This window comes from Lissotriton vulgaris, chromosome 5, assembly GCF_964263255.1.
Source record: "Lissotriton vulgaris chromosome 5, aLisVul1.2, whole genome shotgun sequence".
Taxonomy (NCBI): domain Eukaryota; kingdom Metazoa; phylum Chordata; class Amphibia; order Caudata; family Salamandridae; genus Lissotriton; species Lissotriton vulgaris.
Window position 1 is genome coordinate 1,729,303,578 of NC_141693.1, and position 18,765 is coordinate 1,729,322,342.

Consider the following 18,765-nt stretch of genomic DNA (forward strand, 5'->3'; position numbering starts at 1 on the left):
ACCACGTCACTGAGGGGCACCACCACGTCACTGAGGGGCACCACCACGTCACTGAGGGGCACCACCACGTCACTGAGGGGCACCACCACGTCACTGAGGGGCACCACCACGTCACTGAGGGGCACCACCACGTCACTGAGGGGCACCACCACGTCACTGAGGGGCACCACCACATCACTCAGGGACACCACCAAGTCACTCGGGGACACCACCACATCACTCAGGGACACCACCACATCACTCAGGGACACCACCACATCACTCAGGGGCACCACCATATCACTCAGGGACACCACCACATGACTCGGGGACACCACTACATGACTCGGGGACACCACCACATCACTCGAGGACACCACCACATCACTCAGGGGCACCACCACATCACTCAGGGGCACCACTCAGGGGCACCACCACATTGCTCAGGGACACCACCACATTGCTCAGGGACACCACCACATGACTCGGGGACACCACTACATGACTCGGGGACACCACCACATCACTCGAGGACACCACCACATCACTCAGGGGCACCACCACATCACTCAGGGGCACCACTCAGGGGCACCACCACATTGCTCAGGGACACCACCACATTGCTCAGGGACACCACCACATCACTCAAGGACACCACCACATCACTCAGGGACACCACCACATCACTCAGGAACACCACCACATCACCCAGGGGCACCACCACATCACCCAGGGGCACCACCACATCACTCAGGGGCACCACCACGTCACTCAGGGACACCACCAAGTCACTCGGGGACACCACCACATCACTCAGGGACACCACCACATCACTCAGGGACACCACCACATGACTCGGGGACACCACTACATGACTCGGGGACACCACCACATCACTCGAGGACACCACCACATCACTCAGGGGCACCACCACATCACTCAGGGGCACCACTCAGGGGCACCACCACATCGCTCAGGGACACCACCACATCACTCAGGGACACCACCACATCACTGAGGGACACCACCACATTACTCAGGGACACCACCACATCACTCGGGGACACCACCACATCACTCGGGGACACCACCACATCACTCGGGGACACCACCACATCACTCGGGGACCCCACCACATCACTCAGGAACACCACCACATCACTCAGGGGCACCACTCAGGGGCACCACCACGTCACTGAGGGGCACCACCACGTCACTGAGGGGCACCACCACGTCACTGAGGGGCACCACCACGTCACTGAGGGGCACCACCACGTCACTGAGGGGCACCACCACGTCACTGAGGGGCACCACCACGTCACTGAGGGGCACCACCACGTCACTGAGGGGCACCACAACGTCACTGAGGGGCACCACCACATCACTCGGAGACACCACCACATTACTTGGGGACACCACCACATTACTTGGGGACACCACCACATCACTCTGAGACACCACCACATCACTCGGGGACACCACCACATCACTCGGAGACACCACCACATTACTTGGGGACACCACCACATCACTCGGGGACACCACCACATCACTCGGGGACACCACCACATCACTCGGGGACACCACCACATCCCTCTGGGACACCACCACATCCCTCTGGGACACCACCACATCACTCTGGGACACCACCACATCACTCTGGGACACCACCACATCACTCTGGGACACCACCACATCACTCTAATACACCACAACATCACTCAGCCCAACCACATCATCACTCAGCACCACAACAGCACTATCCTTGCTTGCTACCAACAAGGATTGCCATAGCCAATAGGACTCGCATTAGGAAAGTGTAAGCTATTGGCTTTGTAAATAACAATGCTATTAATTGAAATATTTTCAAAGCCAACACATATTAAAAAAATATGTAATTTACAATACCAATAGCTCACACTTTCCTAATGCGAGACCTATTGCATTGCAAATGCTTGTTTACTTTTGTGTTCTATTAAATATTCTGCTATTGTGAAACCCTAACAGTTTTGCATTAACCCATTAACCACCAGATCACTCAGGAACACCACCACATCACTCTGGGACACCACCACATCACTCTGGGACACCACCACATCACTCTGGGACACCACCACATCACTCTGGGACACCACCACATACTCGGGGACACCACCACATCACTCTGGACACCACCACATCACTCTGGGACACCACCACATCACTCTGGGACACCACCACATCACTCTGGGACACCACCACATCACTCTGGGACACCACCACATCACTCTGGGACACCACCACATCACTCTAATACACCACAACATCACTCAGCCCAACCACATCATCACTCAGCACCACAACAGCACTATCCTTGCTTGCTACCAACAAGGATTGCCATAGCCAATAGGACTCGCATTAGGAAAGTGTAAGCTATTGGCTTTGTAAATAACAATGCTATTAATTGAAATATTTTCAAAGCCAACACATATTAAAAAAATATGTCATTTACAATACCAATAGCTCACACTTTCCTAATGCGAGACCTATTGCATTGCAAATGCTTGTTTACTTTTGTGTTCTATTAAATATTCTGCCATTGTGAAACCCTAACAGTTTTGCATTAACCCTCAATTCCTTACACGTTATATGCTGTACAAAGTTGTATTCGGCTGAGCATTGAAGCGTCCAGAATTTAGTAAACCTTGGCACGTTTTGCAAACTGATCAATAAACAGGGTCTCTTTACATGGCACTTTGTCAGTCAAAGATGGACAGCTATGTTGTACAATCAACGACTTGATTTATCTGTTGAACATCATTCAAGCCTTGACTTGGGATTTCCAAAAGTAAAACAAAGGTATACCTCAGTAAAATGAAACTGTATATCAGTGTTTCTCCTCTCCCTCTATGGTCTTTCTCTCCCTCTCTCGTTGATCCACTCTCTCCCTTTCTTTCCTCGCTCTCATTCATTATCTCGCCCTGTGTATGTGTGTCTGTCTCTCACTACCTTTCTGTCTCTCTCGCTAGTCTTCTCCAAGCTTGTTTCTCACTCTCTCATCTCGTCTTTCTCTCTTCTGTCTTTTCTTACCTTGGCATTGTTGACACACTCTTTTCATTGATTCAATTTATTCTCTAGTTAATCTCATCCCTGGTGTGTTTAGTCTGTCTTTTATTTTTCTTTTCTGTCTTGTAATTTTTTCCATCGCTTCTCTCCTCAGCGTGTTTTCCTTCTGTATGCAAGTATGCTACAATTTGTCTTTTTTCTCCTCTCTTAAGCTCCGCATGAATCTCTTCAAATTCTTATCTCTACCACCATCCCTCTCTTTTGCCTTTCGACCTTTTTCATCTAACTCAGTCTGTCTTCCCTTTTGTTTCACCTTGCTAATTAATACAATGACGACAGAAAAGGCAAGTAGGGACTGTGTGGTGTATTAGGTTGAGGCAAGATGAGGGATTGACGGACCTCGATTTGGGGAGCAGAGGTCACTTAACCTTTCAGATGGCTATGAGCGCTATGGGATAATGTGCATGTTACATTTCTGAGTCTTGTTTTTCTGCATAGGTGGAGTATATGGATGCTGCTACCCCGCTCTCCAACCAGTATTTCTTGGGGGCTCCTTGTGGTCACATGTATGGGGCGGAGCACGACTTAGGGCGCTTCCAGCTGGAGGTGGCCGCCTCCCTCCGTGCAGAGACTCCAGTCAAAGGGCTCTACCTGTCAGGTGAGGTTAGCGGGAGACACAATGCTTTGTCCTCTGTGTATGCCCTGTTCTCAGGCAATGATTTTGTATTCATCATTACTCTCCCTCTTCAGTACTTCTTTCTTCCTGAGCTCCCCCTAGTATTTTCCTCTTTTTCCTACACATCCCACTCTTCCAGTGGCCCCAAAGCGTTCACTTCTGGTTCTCTCCCTTCTCAATTTTTTTGGGTTTCTCCACCATGGCTCCCTCACTCCTGCAATAACCTCTCACCTCTTTCCTGGGGTCCCCTGATACGCAGTACTATAAAATAAATAGGTGGCTTTTTAGTGTATGTCAGATAAGTATCATAGATATTATAACAGTTAGTGTATCCAGCCTATGTAGAAACCTGTGGTGTTTTTTAATCACAATTTTTTTGGTGACATGCATAAACAATTGTACTACTGAATATTGATAGCAAAAATGTCAAGATAGAAAAGCATTGAACCTAAAATATCAGTTTTTTTAGTAGAAATTCGGTGCTCCCTCCTCTGTTTAGGGTGGGTCTGATAGCATGAAGTATAGTTTTCCTCTTTTTCAGTAAAATGATTTGTTTTCACAAGCAATGACTTACAGGCACTGTTCTCCCGAATCAGCGGTTCCCCTGCTACATTTAGAGGTGAGGGAACTGCCAGCTTTCTGCTTGTGGAGCCCCAACGATCTCGACCTCCACCTCCTGAGATGGTGACCCGCCATCCAGTCTGTTACAGTGGCAGAAGCAACGCCCTGTTTATTTGGTTCAAGGAGTAGGGAACCAGAAACATGTCAATGACATAGAGACAAATCTATATTCTTGGGGCATATTTACAATAAAAGGGCGCAGGGCGGCAGCGTAAGCAATTTTGCTGAGCCGGACACCCTTGCGTTATCCCCTGTGTTGGGGCTAAAACTGCAGCCATGTGCCAACCCAGGCACCCTTGCACCATGGTGTAAGGTGCCTGCGCTGCAGGGATGATTGTTGTTGTGCAGAAAGGCACACCTTCCTGCACAAAAACAATCAATTGAGTTTTGCTCCTTCTATGTGTGTTGCACAAGTTACTTACCTTCGGTAACGATATATCTGTAACAAACAGTAGTTAGTGTTAGATTCCTTACCTTAGATTCTTTACCTTAGAATATCCCCAGGCGTCAGATTGGATCCGGAAAGTTTTGCGTAGCAGTACCCCTGCACGTCGGTTGGCGTCGTCTGCGGCTCCGCGTCCGTCGTCAGCGTCGTTGGCGCCGGGATGGCGTCGAAGTACTTAGACGCCGCCCTAGCACGCTGACCTCAGTTCTTATGCACAGCTCTTCTGCGCCAGGAACGCAGATCCATGATAAAAACCCACACTGGTGCCATGAAACTAGGGCCCTCAAAGGGAAGAACCTTAACCCTAGATATCGGTTCGCAGAACGGGGAGGATGGGTGGGGCAATAAGGAATCTAACACTAACTAGTGTTTCTTACAGATATATTGTTACCGAAGGTAAGTAACTTGTGCATCTGAAAGAAACAGGTTAGTGTTAGATTCCTTACCTTAGAATAGATACCCCAGCAATACCAACCCCGGTTATGGGTCTGCGAACCAATGATCACACCAGAAAGTCCTGGAGAACAGAACAGCCAAAAAAGCCATCTCTCCGGACTTGGCTTTCCAGGCTGTAGTGTCTAGCGAACGTGTGCAGCGAGGCCCATGTAGCTGCCTGACAGATGTCCTGCAAGGGGGCTCCCCGACCCAGGGCAGTAGTAGCCGCCGTGGCCCGAGTGGAATGGGCCCTCAGCCCAACAGGAGGCTCCTTTTTAGCCAAAGAGTAGCATACCTTGATGCACAACACGATCCACCGAGAGATGGTCTGTTTGTGCACCGCCCGTCCCTTCTTAGCGCCAACGTAACCAACAAAGAGCTCGCCGTCCACCCGGAACTGGCGTTTGCGGTCCAGATAGAATGAGAGCGCACGTTTTGGGTCCAGACGGTGGAGCCTCTCTTCCTCTTTCGAGGGATGCGGAGGAGGAAAGAAGGTGGGCAAGGTGATGGACTGCCCGATATGGAAGGCTGTGACTACCCTGGGCAGGAAAGAGGGGCGCGTTCTCAAGACAACTTTGCCCGGATGGACAGAAAGGAAAGGAGGTTTGAAAGAAAGAGCCTGGAGCTCACTCACTCTCCTGGCAGAGGTGATGGCAACCAGAAAGGCAGTCTTAAGAGTGAGAGGACGAAGAGGGCAATTGTGAAGTAGCTCGAAAGGAGCGCACATCAAATAAGTAAGAACAAGGTTCAAGTCCCACTGAGGCATCACGAAAGGAACAGGAGGAAACATGTGAGTGATGCCCTTCAAGAATCTATTTACAACAGGGGACTTGAAAAGAGAAGGTTGATCAGGTAGCCTTAAAAAGGCTGAATGGCAGAGAGGTAGCCCTTGATAGTGCCCAGAGCAGAGCCCTGCTGGACAGAGAAAGAAGAAAGAGGAGAACCTCTAAAAGGGGGGCAGAAAGGGGATCCACAGCCTTTGCTGTGCACCATGCCACAAATTTGTTCCACCTGCAGGCGTATACCGATTTTGTGGAGGGACGCCTGGCTGCCAGAATCACATCACAGACCTCAGGAGGCAAGTCAAATGGCCTCAACTGTCGCCGCTCAATCTCCACGCATGGAGGTGGAGACTGGACAGGTTCAGGTGGAGGACCGTCCCCTGCTGCTGCGACAGAAGGTCCTCCTGAAGAGGCAGAAGAACCGGGGGATCGACTGACCTGCTGAGTAGCTCGGGATACCAGTATCTTCGTGCCCAGTCCGGAGCCACAAGGATGACTTGGGCCCGGTCGTGCCTGATCTTTTTCAGCACTCTGGGCAGAAGTGGTATAGGTGGAAATGCGTACAACAGACCGCAACTCCACTCGCGACGAAAAGCGTCTCCGAGCGAGTACCGCCTTGGAAATTCAAACGCACAGAACTGATGGCATTGCGCGTTCTCTTCGGTGGCGAATAGATCTAACCAAGGCACTCCCCATCACTGAAAGAGGCCTTGCGCCACATCCGAGTTCAGACGCCATCATGCACCAGCGGCTGAGTTCGTCCGCTCTTGCATTCAGGGAACCTGCCAGGTGTTGAACCATCAGGGTGACGCCCTAGTGTTCCAGCCTTTGCCAGAGGTGCAGAGCTTCCTGACAAAGGGTCCACAACCCCACCCCGCCCTGTTTGTTGCATTACCACATGGCGGTGGTGTTGTCCGTGAACACCTGCACTATATTTGGCGTCCAAGCTACCAAACTCTCGGCTACCTGCTTTGGCCTTCTTAGGATGTTAAGGAAAGTTCTTCATCTTTTACCCATGGAGGCTAAGCAGGTAGACATCCAGGGTTTGATCCAGTCCGGCCTGGACTTTACAACGCCCTCTACCTTGCTGCTCCAGATTATACACTGCGGAGACTCCAAACAGTGTAGAACTGTGCAGCTCGCACACTGCTTCAGCTCCCTCGTCGACAATCAGTAAGAGCTGGCTTGATCAGCCTACACTGGTTGCCAGTACGCCAAAGAATCCACTTCAAAGCCATGTGTATCGCCCACCAGGCTTTCTGGGACACTGGTCCTCTGATCACCCGTGACCTAGTCTCCCACTACCAACCAAGCAGGAATCTCCGCTCAAACCAGGCCTTTATGGCCACAGCACCCAGAATAAAAAAGGCCAGATCAGGTGGTAGGACCTTCACACATAATGCGGCCAGGACGTGGAACGCCCTACCCCTTCATCTGAGAACCAACCCCAATCTCTCCTCATTCCATAAACAGCTTAAAACATTCCTCTTCAACTCCCCACAGTAATTCTCTGCCAGCCCTCTTGCTTCCGCCAATCTCCTCTGTTGGTTCCTAGCGTTTGGACGCCTCCGGGCAGCAATCGCGCTCTACAAATCCACATACAATACAATACAATACAATACAATACAATACAATATTTCCCCGGGCAGAGGGAAGGAATGCCTTCAGTGCGAGTCGGATCGCCCGGAGCTCCAGAAGATTGATATGGAGCTGGGACTCCGCTGGAGACCAGAGGCCTCTAATCTCCGCCTCTCCCATGTGGCCCCCCAGCCAAGGAGGGACGCATCCATCACTACTACGTGCTCCGGTTGGGGTAGGGAAAGGGATCTGCTGTTGACCCAATCATGGTCTGTGATCCACCACTGCAACTGTCTCGCAGTGCCCTCCGAGATCAGGACGTGGTCGGACAGGTTGTCCTGATGCTGGGCCCACTGAAACTTCAAGTCCCACTGCAGAGCCCACATCCGCCACCTGGCGTGATGCACCAGAAGGATGCAGGAGGCCATCAGCCCCAGAAGCCGCAGGGTCAACCTGACCGAGACTCGGGATAAAGGCAGAAAGATCAGAAACAGAGCCTGAATATCCCTAGCCCGCTGTTCGGGAGGATAAACCCGAAACTGCGCCGAGTCCAGAACCGCTCCGATGAAGAGGAGCTTCTGAGAGGGACACAGGTTTCTTTGGCACATTGATGGAGAATCCCAGCAGGTGCAAGAGGTCGTCCGTAGTCTGGAGGTGACTGACGACTGTCTGGGGCGAGCCCGCCTTCAACAACCAGTCGTCGAGATAGGGGAAGACTGACACCCCTAATCTGTGCAGATAGGCTGCGACCACCGCCATCACTTTCGTGAACACTCGAGGGGTGCTGGTAAGGCCGAAGGGGAGCACAGTAAACTGAAAATGTCGCGGCCTACGTGAACCACAGGTAACGCCGGTGGGCCGGCAGGATGGGGATGTGAAAATATGCGTCCTGCAAGTCTAACGCTACCATCCAGTCTTCTGGGTCTAGCGCAGCTAAGACCTGAGCCAAAGTCAGCATCTTGAACTTCTCTTTCCGTAGGAAGCCGTTGACGTTCCGCAGGTCCAAGATAGGGCGTAGGCCCCCTTTGCCCTTCTTGGGAACCAGAGAGTAGTGGGAGTAACAACCACACCCTACTTCTGGCCCAGGAACTCGCTCAATGGCCCCCTTGGCCAAGAGGCCGTAACTTCCTCTTGCAGAAGTTGCAAGTGATCCCCTGACACGCGGTGGTACTGTGGTGGCATGGCTGGAGGGGTCGCCTCGAAGGGGAGGGAGTAGCCCCTTTGGACGATTTGCAGCACCCACCTGTCCGATGTGATGGAGCGCCAGTGGAGGAGGTGATGGCGAACCCTCCCCCCCCCACTGGTGTCAAATGTGCCTGAAAGCTCGGACTAGGAAGGCTTTGAGGCGGATGCTGCGGGGGAGAATGTGGACTGGCCTCGCCGCTGTCCCCTGGCACCGCCACAGCGGTTACCACGTCTGCAGCTGCGCTGGATGTTAGTCTGCGGCCCCTGGCTGGTAGGACGTGAGGAGGTGCCCCTTCCTTGGCCCCGAAAGGAGCGAAAGGCAGAAGTTTGGCGCTGCCCGACAGGCACAAGGACTTGACCGTAGCCCTGGAGTCCTTGAAAGGCTCAAGCAACCTGTCTGTCTTGTCGCCAAAAAGGTGACTGCCATCAAACGGCATGTCCATGAGGGAATTCTGGACATCAGCGGAAAAGTTGGCGGACCTCAGCCAGGTGTGGTGGCGAACCACCACCGTCGTGGAAATCGCCCAGCGAGTCCGTGGTATCCAGCAGACATCGGTTAGAGTACTGTGCTGCATCCCGCCCTTCCGCAAGGGCTTGAGCGAGTTTGAGCCGGGCCTCCTCTGGGCAAGCTGGCAGCACGTCCGTGACCGTGTCTCACAGAGAGTGGGTATAATGGCCCAAAAGGCAAGCGGTGTTGACCGACAGCAACCCCAGACTAAGTGAGGAGAACAGCTTCTTACCGAACTGCTCATACCTTTTGGATTCCCGATCAGGTGGTGCAGTCGGGAATGCGGTCTGGGAGTTAAAGGCCTGGATAACCAGGCTGTCGGGGGTGGGGTGGGTGGACAGGAAGCGAGGGTCGCCCGGGGCCGGGCGGTGGCGCCTGGCCACGTTCCCATCTACAGGGGACCTGTAGCGGGCCTGGACCAAGTGCCCAACAGAACGTTAGTAAGGGCCTCATTAAACAGCAGTAGAGGCTCCTAAGAGCTTGCCTGCGGTTTAAAGACCTCGGTGAGGAGGTTAATCCTCACGGCCGCGACGGGGAGCTCAAGACCCAAGGCCTTGGCCGCCCTCATCAGCACCACGCTGTAAGCAGCCTCCTCCTCCTCCTCCTCCATAGCCACGGTAGGAGGGGAGACGGGGCGAAGTGTCCAAACCACTGGCCTCCCCTAGATCCACTGCCCAGTCCTGAAACGACTGGCACTCTCGGAGGTCCTCAGACCCCTCCCAATCCCCCTCGCCACCCATCTCCTGATAGTCAGGTTCAAAGGATGGGGCCGGATCATAGAAGAATTGCTCTTCTCTCAGCGTCGAATGCGGCCGACGCTGGATCCGGACCGAGGAAGGTACCGGGGACGACGTCGGGGCGACACCCTGGTGGTCGGCGTCGGCAGAGGGGTCGTAAGGTCGACCAGCGGCGACCCGGATCAGGACCTGGATCCGGTGGGGCCCTGCGGTGTCGACTGCGTTGGGGCGCCGGGGCCGAAGCACCCGGCCCACTTGGGCTCCCAGTCGGGGCAGCGGGCCCGAAGGCACCACAGCAGGACCCGACAGAGGAGAGAGCGACCTCATGGCCATGAGGAAGGCATCGATCTCCTCCCTCCGGCGTCGCGTTCAGCCCAGGGACCGGCGGATATGGAGCTGGCAGCGGCGCCTGAGGCTCCGGCGGAGCCACGTGGGCGGTGTCACCGGAACCCCTGGCCGTATCGCGCGAGCGTCGGGGGGGTCGGAAGAGCGATGTCGCCTCTTCGACTTCTTGTGCCTCTTACCTGAGGACTTGGAGCCCGACGAATGTTGTCGACTCGCCGAGCTTCGATGACTGTGGCCCGCGACCGGTCCTTCGACCTCCTCGACCTGAACCGTGAACGGCGCGGGGCCGACTGCTGGAGCTCGAGGCGCTTACGGGACCGCTTCCGCCTAGCCTTCGACGTCAAGGCCCGGCAGTCGGGGCACGACTTGTCGTCATGGTCGGCCCGAGGCAATACAGGCACCGGCGATGGGGGTCGGTAACCCACATCACTCGGTTGCAATCGTCACAGGGCTTGAACCCAGGCATCCCTACCAGCACCAATAGTCTTGCGACTCGAAAAAGGATCAAAAAGATTGAAAAAGTTAGTCAAAAAGTGACTAAGGAGTACTGCTTTTTCCGGATCTGCGCTTGCTGGCGTGGAAAAAAGAAGAACTGACGGCAGCGCGCGAGGGCGGCGTCTAAGTACTCCAACGTCATCCCTGCACCAACGACGGACGCGGAGCCGCAGACGACGCCTACCGACGCGCAGGGGTACTGCTACGAAAAACTTTCCGGATACAGTCTGACGCCTGGGGTCATTCTAAGGTAAGGAATCTAAGGTAAGGAATCTAACACTAACCTGTTTCTTTCAGATACAGAATGCAGCAAAACATAGAAAGAGCAAAGAAACGAGGAGAAATAAAAGTATTTCTCCCCGTTGGCACCACTCTTACGCCTCCTCTGGGAGGCGTACGTTTTTGGCCCTGCCTCAGATTTACAGATCCATGTTGGAGAAGTGTGGCTCATTTTTTAAGGCGGCAGACCCTGATGCAGAGGTCTGGCCCGGACCAGGGTTCAATTCCCGCCTCGGCGGGTCTTGGGCTCAATTTCCCTGGACCTGATCATTCTCGCCTCGGTGCCTATTCTAATCATGGGTTATTTATTTATTTATTTATTTAGTGTGTTTTGATATCGCGCACAGCTACCCCAACGGGGTGTCCCGGCGCTCCTGTATAACTACATGCAGACCTTTGATGGTAAAATGAGGCAGAAGTAACTCAGCAGAACAGGTGAGTTTTGAGTGCTCGCCGGAAAGGTTGTTCATCTTTGATCAGCCGGATGGCAATAGGAAGTTTATTCCATAGGGCCGATGTCAACACTGGGAAAGTTTTCCCACCTGAGCGGGATTTCCTAAATCTAGGAACCGACAGGGAGTTTTTTGACGAGGAACGTAGGGTCCTGAAGTTATTATAAGGAATCAAACAGGAAGACAGATATGCGGAGCCTTTACCCTGCATTGCCCGATGAGCTAGTACCAAAGCTTTAAATTCGGCCCTTTTTTGCAGTGGTAGCCAGTGGAGTTTGCGGCGGTGAGGGGTAATGTGCTCACGTAGGGGGAGACCGGTAACCAATCGCACCGCCGCATTCTGTACTGTCTGAACACTCTGCAACTCTGGGCAATAGCTTGCTTAATCTCCACAACGGCCCCAACAGCACTAGGATGCCTGACTTCACCTTGGGGGTGCACAGGAGTGGGCACTTCACAGGGAAAGGCCAGGAAGGGTTCCACAGCGGTATGTGCATAGCGCCTTGAGACCCCTTCGGCGGTGATTTGTGCGCTATATAAAAACACTACATTTACATGTAAATCTGGAGCAGTGTCAAAAAGCAATGTGTGTTGCGTTGGAATGCCAACAGCAACACCCAATGCACACCGCTTTGCTACAGAAAACTGCATTGAGGAGGACCAAATTGGCTTAGTGCTGCTTTGTAACTATGGAGCAGGGTACAACGCCACTGGAGCGTCGCAAAAAGTGACACCCAGTGGCGAAATGCTGTTGTGAATATGCCCCCTTGTTTTAGAGGTTTTTTGTCTACAAAACAAGAAAAGTCACCACAACACCTTGTGACCCACTTGTTATTCACCTTTGCCAAAAGTTGATCCATCGTTCCTGCAGATGCACTTTATAAAAAGAGATCCAAAGCAAGAATGTGGGGACACCTAAATATGGCGCGCTGTCTTCCACCGGTTTGCCTTGCGGGCCACATGCTGATCTCGAAATGTTTATCGTCCTCTTGGAATACGGGAAAGCAAGTATCCCTGGCAGGGCAGATTGTTTGCAGATTGTATCGTCTCTTCGTCTGCACTTTGATAAATGTTTGCTGGTCTTTATTTCCAGCGTGCAATCGTTCGGTGAGTGTCTGTGTATATAGTTTTGGACCACTGTGCAAGTTCAAAATTGTGTCCAACTGATCTGTAATATTCTAGCACGTTGTATAGCCACAAGTGTGTTGCACTACATCGCGTAGCATGTTTACAGCCCTGCCAAGTAGCACGCATCAGGGGTTATTCTAACATTTTTTAAGTGCATCTCGCCACATACCCGAACTAAAATGCTTTTGTCACGCATATTTAGCCCATCTGAAGTGTTTTTCTTTAAGTGAGGCTTGACTACAACCAGCGCTGGATTTGTTTAATCTTTATGCACTATGAAGCGGGTCCAGAGAAGGGGTGACTGTGGTTGCCATAGAAACCTCTGGACCCAGATAGTTACAATCTATGTACGTTCTGTCTTGTCTGTCATGCATGACTGGAAATAATTATCAAAATGTCTTTGGAGAGACAAACACAGTGGCTGACTGACATACAGACAAGCGCTTTATGTACTGCGCACATCTCCAATCCAGGGACAAACTGGTGTCGAGCGCAATCTGACAGGACCCAAAGGGCTAGTCTGACTGGACAACCTGTGGCCTGTTTTTTGGCAGTCTGCCTCCCTTTTTTATGGACAATTGGAAGTTTTTCTCTTTATTTCCCTAATAGTAACACAAACATTACCTGCAGCAAGCACAAATGCATGCAGCCCTCCATGCCATGCAAAACACCTATCCGGCGTGTCTTTATTGCCCATTTTTTTATCTACCTGGCTCGCTAATGGGGGATACCTTGATTTTGGGTAACCAGTCTATATTCTGTCCCAGTCCGACCCTGCTCCAGTCTCAGACTCTGCTTCTGACAGATCACTCACATATCAGCAGTCAGTCCATGAACCCAGAATGCATATCGGATAATTTCCCAACAGCGCAACAACCCCAGATACCTTTCATCCATGAGAGGGATGCAGTCCTGTTTACCAGTGTCATTTTAAGGCTGCCCCGGGAAAGATATAATTTGGGGGCCCCCTAGCAGCTTTGCTTTTTATCACCTATGCTGCCACGCCTGTATGCTGCTCAACAGTATTATACTTTAACTTTCACACAAAAACAGCTGGCATGTGTCTTGTCTAGGGCTCAAAAATCCCTAAAATGACACTGCACAGAGAGTGGCAGAGTCGGAGGTAGAGGCAGGAAGGTAAATCAATGAAAGTGAGACTGAGTGAGAGAAAACTGAGAAATGTCACCTTACCAGAGAGCCCCTTAGAAAGTGGGGCCCTGGGGAATTGCACACGCATTAAACACGTCTCTGCTGTTTACATTTCAAGTTGTACTTACTATTAAATTCCTTATGAAGATATGCTTTTACCAGATGTGTTCTGTGGTAAATAATTTTACCGTATCATTTTTCCATATAATTAATTATCAATAAAAGACAGCTCATTCAAATGAGAGGCAGAGTCCGTGGGATCTGAGTCATACGGGCTTTAATGAAGGATCCTCGAGGATCGATATCATGTTCCATCACCACTAAGGCTCAGGAAGGGACATTCAACGTTTTATTAGCATTACACATTATATATAGTAGAACAGTATGATTGAAACCAATACAGTAGGCGTAACAGGTGAAAAGAAAGAGATAAGAACACATGTGCGTAACAGGAGGCGTGTAAAAAGGCGTACACATGGGCGTGCACTGGACATGTCAGAGAAACGTCATAAGAAACGTCACATGTGGGTGGATGCATAGAGAAAGTTGCAGGATCAGCAGAAACCTATGACCTGAATGCGCGCGCAACTGAGCATGACGTGTAACTGGGGAGAACTGGGGGCTTTGACTTTAGCACTAGTGGAGGAGACTGGTGTCTGGGATGTCAGGGCAACCTGTACCTATGGCATATCTGGTATCTCATGTTTGGGGAATGTAGTGTCTGAAGTAAAAGGTCTCTCGGGCAGAGGCCGTTCAATACTGAATGCTAGTGCGTGCATACGTTTCTTGGTGCAATGCACGGAGCCATGGGCCTACCATGGTAACGGGTTCAGTAAATCACTTGCAAGGAGGACAGGAAGGCCGGGCCCTTTGCTCTGCAGCCGGGAATATGTTTACCTATTTCACTAGACTGGAATGTGTTTTCGAGGAGGCTGAGCAGATAACTGTAGGCAAAATACGGTCTTGGCAGGCAGGCAGGCCAGGCCGAGCCGGGCACCGCTTCGCTGGGCAGGAAGTAAGGCAGAGGTCAGGGATGCATACCTAAACGGCAGTTTTCAGAAACAGAAGAGACTTCGGAGCCTCAATTCAGGGCCTAGCTCGGCAGAGCCAGGAAAACATGGCTTCGCGTTAAAAGTGCACCATGTAAAGACGTTGGCAACATAGGTTTAGAAACCAAATTAATGTTGCTTTCTTGGAGAACTTGGTAGATAACATGTTAACGTTGGACGCAAATGCATTTGCGTCTTCATTTTCGGCCATGGAGGGAAAATGCACGGAGGTCATGCATGTACATGGGACGTTGGGGTACACGATAGGGGACATACCTGGTCATATAAAATTCGATTTACCTCATTCCCTCCTTGTCCCCTACGTTCCCTTCAGGATATATCTATGTTCATGAGACCATCTATCTGTTCATATAACATCATTTGCTCGTCTTTTCTCATTCGAGCTCGGGATCGTGGACTTGGATGGGGAATACAGGATGTGGCGCACAAGCCGCAGATCGCTGGCCCACATTGTAGACAAAGACAACAACTGAATACTATGACCAATGTTATTCCAAGGAATGATAACAATTTCCATCCCCAAGCGGATATCGCACTCCAGAGCCAACCGGACCAAGTCCAGGTGTCTGGATTCTGGTGCATCTGATGAGCTATGGTATGGAGCCTTGCTATGGCCTTATACACGGATGGCGCGTTATTAGGAATAAACACGCAACAACTGGATCCGATGACTCTACAAGCCCCGCCCCTATCGGCCAGGATGACGTCAAGGACAAGGCGATTTTGAAGAACAACAAGTCTCATCGCAGACTGTTCCTCGGTCAGGTTACCTAAAGCAAAAGTAGTCTCGTTCACTACTGCTTCCAAAGTTCTGGTCAATCTTCGAATTATCTTACTATTTTGGACAGGACCTACAAACCAAAAATATCCTTTAATATAATCTTTGTACTGATCCCATGATGATTCAGAATAATCGATAACGGGAGGAAGGTCTCTCTTATGTCTCACATGTACAAGGTTTGGATTTCGATGATAATCAGGCGGGGCTAGGAAAACAGGTGGCAATAGGAACGCAATATAACACGTCCCATCCCAATCTAATGGCAGACGTACATAGGCTGTCTGACCACATATAAAATAAGAATGACGGGAAGCTTTGAAAGTAGACTTTCCCTTATCACTGAATTCGACCACAGTACTACAATCACTGTGTCCTAGATGTACTGAACCATTCTTTCTAATGCATAATTCACCTTTCACTGGTAAAACTATAATAGATGGCAGGTCTATATTAGTCTCAGACTGGACGTTCAAAATCATGAGATTAAGTGTAAAATTCCCTAATCCATACACTTCATTTTCTAGATCGGTCCCTGTTCTTTGGGGAAGACCCTCCTTGTCTGGGAAACATACTTTATTCATAACTGTATTCAGATCTCCCCATATCCAATTGCCTTGGGAAACCTTGGACTTACTATCTAGGGAAGACATTAAAGTAAACCATGCTCCACATGTACCATTGTGTGTAAACGGGTAGGGAAAGAGGGGCAGAGCTCCCTTGTACTTCTGATAGGGAGGGAGTCGGCCACATACCCAGCAATTGGTGGCATTGCTGGTCTGGTGAGAATGGTGTAACATACTGATAAATGTATTGTTGCGCATTGCTAGACGATAGGATAATTCGTGGGGAGGCAGGTCACTAAAAGTGTGCTCTACAGTGTCATTAGAGGAAGCATGTACATGAGAATCAAGAGGAAAGAAAACATGTAGCATTAAACTTATGCATATGATCGTAAGACTCAGAAGAAACATGAAAATTAAGGCGATAACACATCGACTGTGTAGATTTTTACAATAGTGTCTTCTCTTTTCGATTCGCCTATCTCTCTCACTATGTGGGTCTTTCTTATACATGTCAGAAACCTGTCTAACCGCTTCACCCGAGGGGGACTTAAACAATTAAACGCTGTCTGACTTACTAGACCTTAACTTGGAACGATACTCCTGTTGGGGAGTTTTCTCTAGCAGGGGGAGTTTAGAGTCAGTATCTAAAAGTGGGCAGTCCTTAATCGGAGTCTCTGGACACAGTCCGTGACATTTTTTAATGTGGCTGGAGTGCAGCCATCCCTTGCGACCTTCCAGCTTGACTGCGGTCCTCGTTGACATCAACACCAACTTTGGCTGCTTCCATCTGGGTTCCAGCGGACTTTTCCTGTCGAAGTTTCTCACGTAGACAAACTCGCCGGGGACGACTTCATGCGGTTTTACTTGGGTGTTGTCTGGAAAGGCAGCCGAGACCTGTGAACGACAAGATTGTAGTGCAGACATCAAGGAGGCCAAGTAATCTGTCAGCATAGTACTTTCAACATCTGTAATTCGTCTGGGCATAGGCGTACCCCACATATTCGGGGGACGACCAAAAACAATCTCATACGGAGACAATCCTGTTCTAGAATGAGCTACCATTCGCATGTAAAAGAGTGCAACTGGCAGGGCTACTATCCAATCTACACCTTTTTCTGCACAGACTTTTGCTAGGCGTGTTTTTAGGGTTTGATTATGTCTCTCGACGAGACCTGCGACTTCGGGATGTCGGACACAGTGGAACTTCCACTGGTAACCTAACAGGAGTGATACCTGTTTCATAAGCTCGGACGAGAATGGCTGTCCATTATCAGAGTACACGACACGGGGCAAACCATATCGTGGGAAAAACTCACGGACCAGCTGTTTGGCAGTGGTTACAGCAGTGTAATCGGGAACTGGATATGCTTCTGTCCATCGGGAAAGAGCACATACGACTACAAGGACATACTTGAATCCTCGGCATCTGTCCATCTGGATATAATCCATCTGGAGGACTTCAAAAGGATGGTCAGGAGGATGAATTCCACCTTGTTCCATGGGAACACCTTTGCCTGGATTGAACTGACAACAGATCATGCAAGTACGCACTTTCTGTTTCACTGCTGCTCGTAAATGTTTGTTGAACCAAAGATTCTGTAAACTGTCTAACATGGCCTTCTCTCCTAAGTGTGCTGGACTATGTGCTGTGTTAATGATGATTTGAACCATAGAGTCGGGGAGGAACCATGTGGCTCTTCCCTTCGTCATCCATCCCTGATCTGTCTGGATCCCTCCTTGTTCAGTCCATTTCTTGATTTCATCTGGGGTTGCATGTGTCTGTATGTCGAGTACATCTAGTGTGGGATCCTTAACTGTCAGGCAATGTGTCAGTGAAGTTACTTCAGTCTTTGTTATGTTAGTCGGTATGTCTGCCTGAGCTGTTAGTTTGGCTGTTCGATCTGCCAGGTCGTTACCCTGGGAAATAGTGTTGGTGACTTTGGTATATGGTTTGCACTTCATAACGGCTATGGCTGTAGGCAAGTGTATTGCTTCTAACAGGGCTTGAATGAGGGGACCGTGCTGGATCTTGGCACCGTGAGAAGTTAAAAAACCTCTCTCTTCCCAAAGGACACCGAAGTCGTGAACGACTCCGAATGCATACTGTGAATCTGTGTATATGTTTACTTTCTTGTTCTTATCTAGTATACAGGCTTGGGTCAGAGCAATGAGCTCTGCAGCTTGAGCAGATAGTGTGTCAGTACGATGTGTTTCTATGACTTCAGTTTCAGTGGTCACTGCATATGCGGCCACTAACTCTCCTGTGCTTGTTCTCATACATGAACCATCCACGTAGAGTGTCAGGTCTGGGTCGGGCAATGCAATGGCTGTCAAGTCTTGTCGGGGCTTTGTCACTGTATTAATGACTTCTACACAGTCATGTGGTGCTGGATCAATTGTACTCGATGGTAACAATGTGGCAGGATTGAGTATGTTACAACGTCTGATTTCTATGTGTGGCTGGAACAGTGTCAGTTCATAACCTGTCAGTCGTGCTATGGTCAAGTGTTGA

General features: G+C 50.5%; 1 protein-coding gene across 1 annotated transcript in view; it reads left to right on the forward strand.

Moving 5' to 3' along the window:
- LOC147717053 (all-trans-retinol 13,14-reductase-like) overlaps positions 1-18,765 on the forward strand; it is a 656,600-nt gene that overhangs the window by 621,113 nt on the left and 16,722 nt on the right. Inside the window, exon 10 of the mRNA XM_086923956.1 lies at positions 3,523-3,682. Coding sequence (XP_086780082.1) covers positions 3,523-3,682 — 160 coding nt within the window. The remainder of the gene's footprint in view (positions 1-3,522; positions 3,683-18,765) is intronic.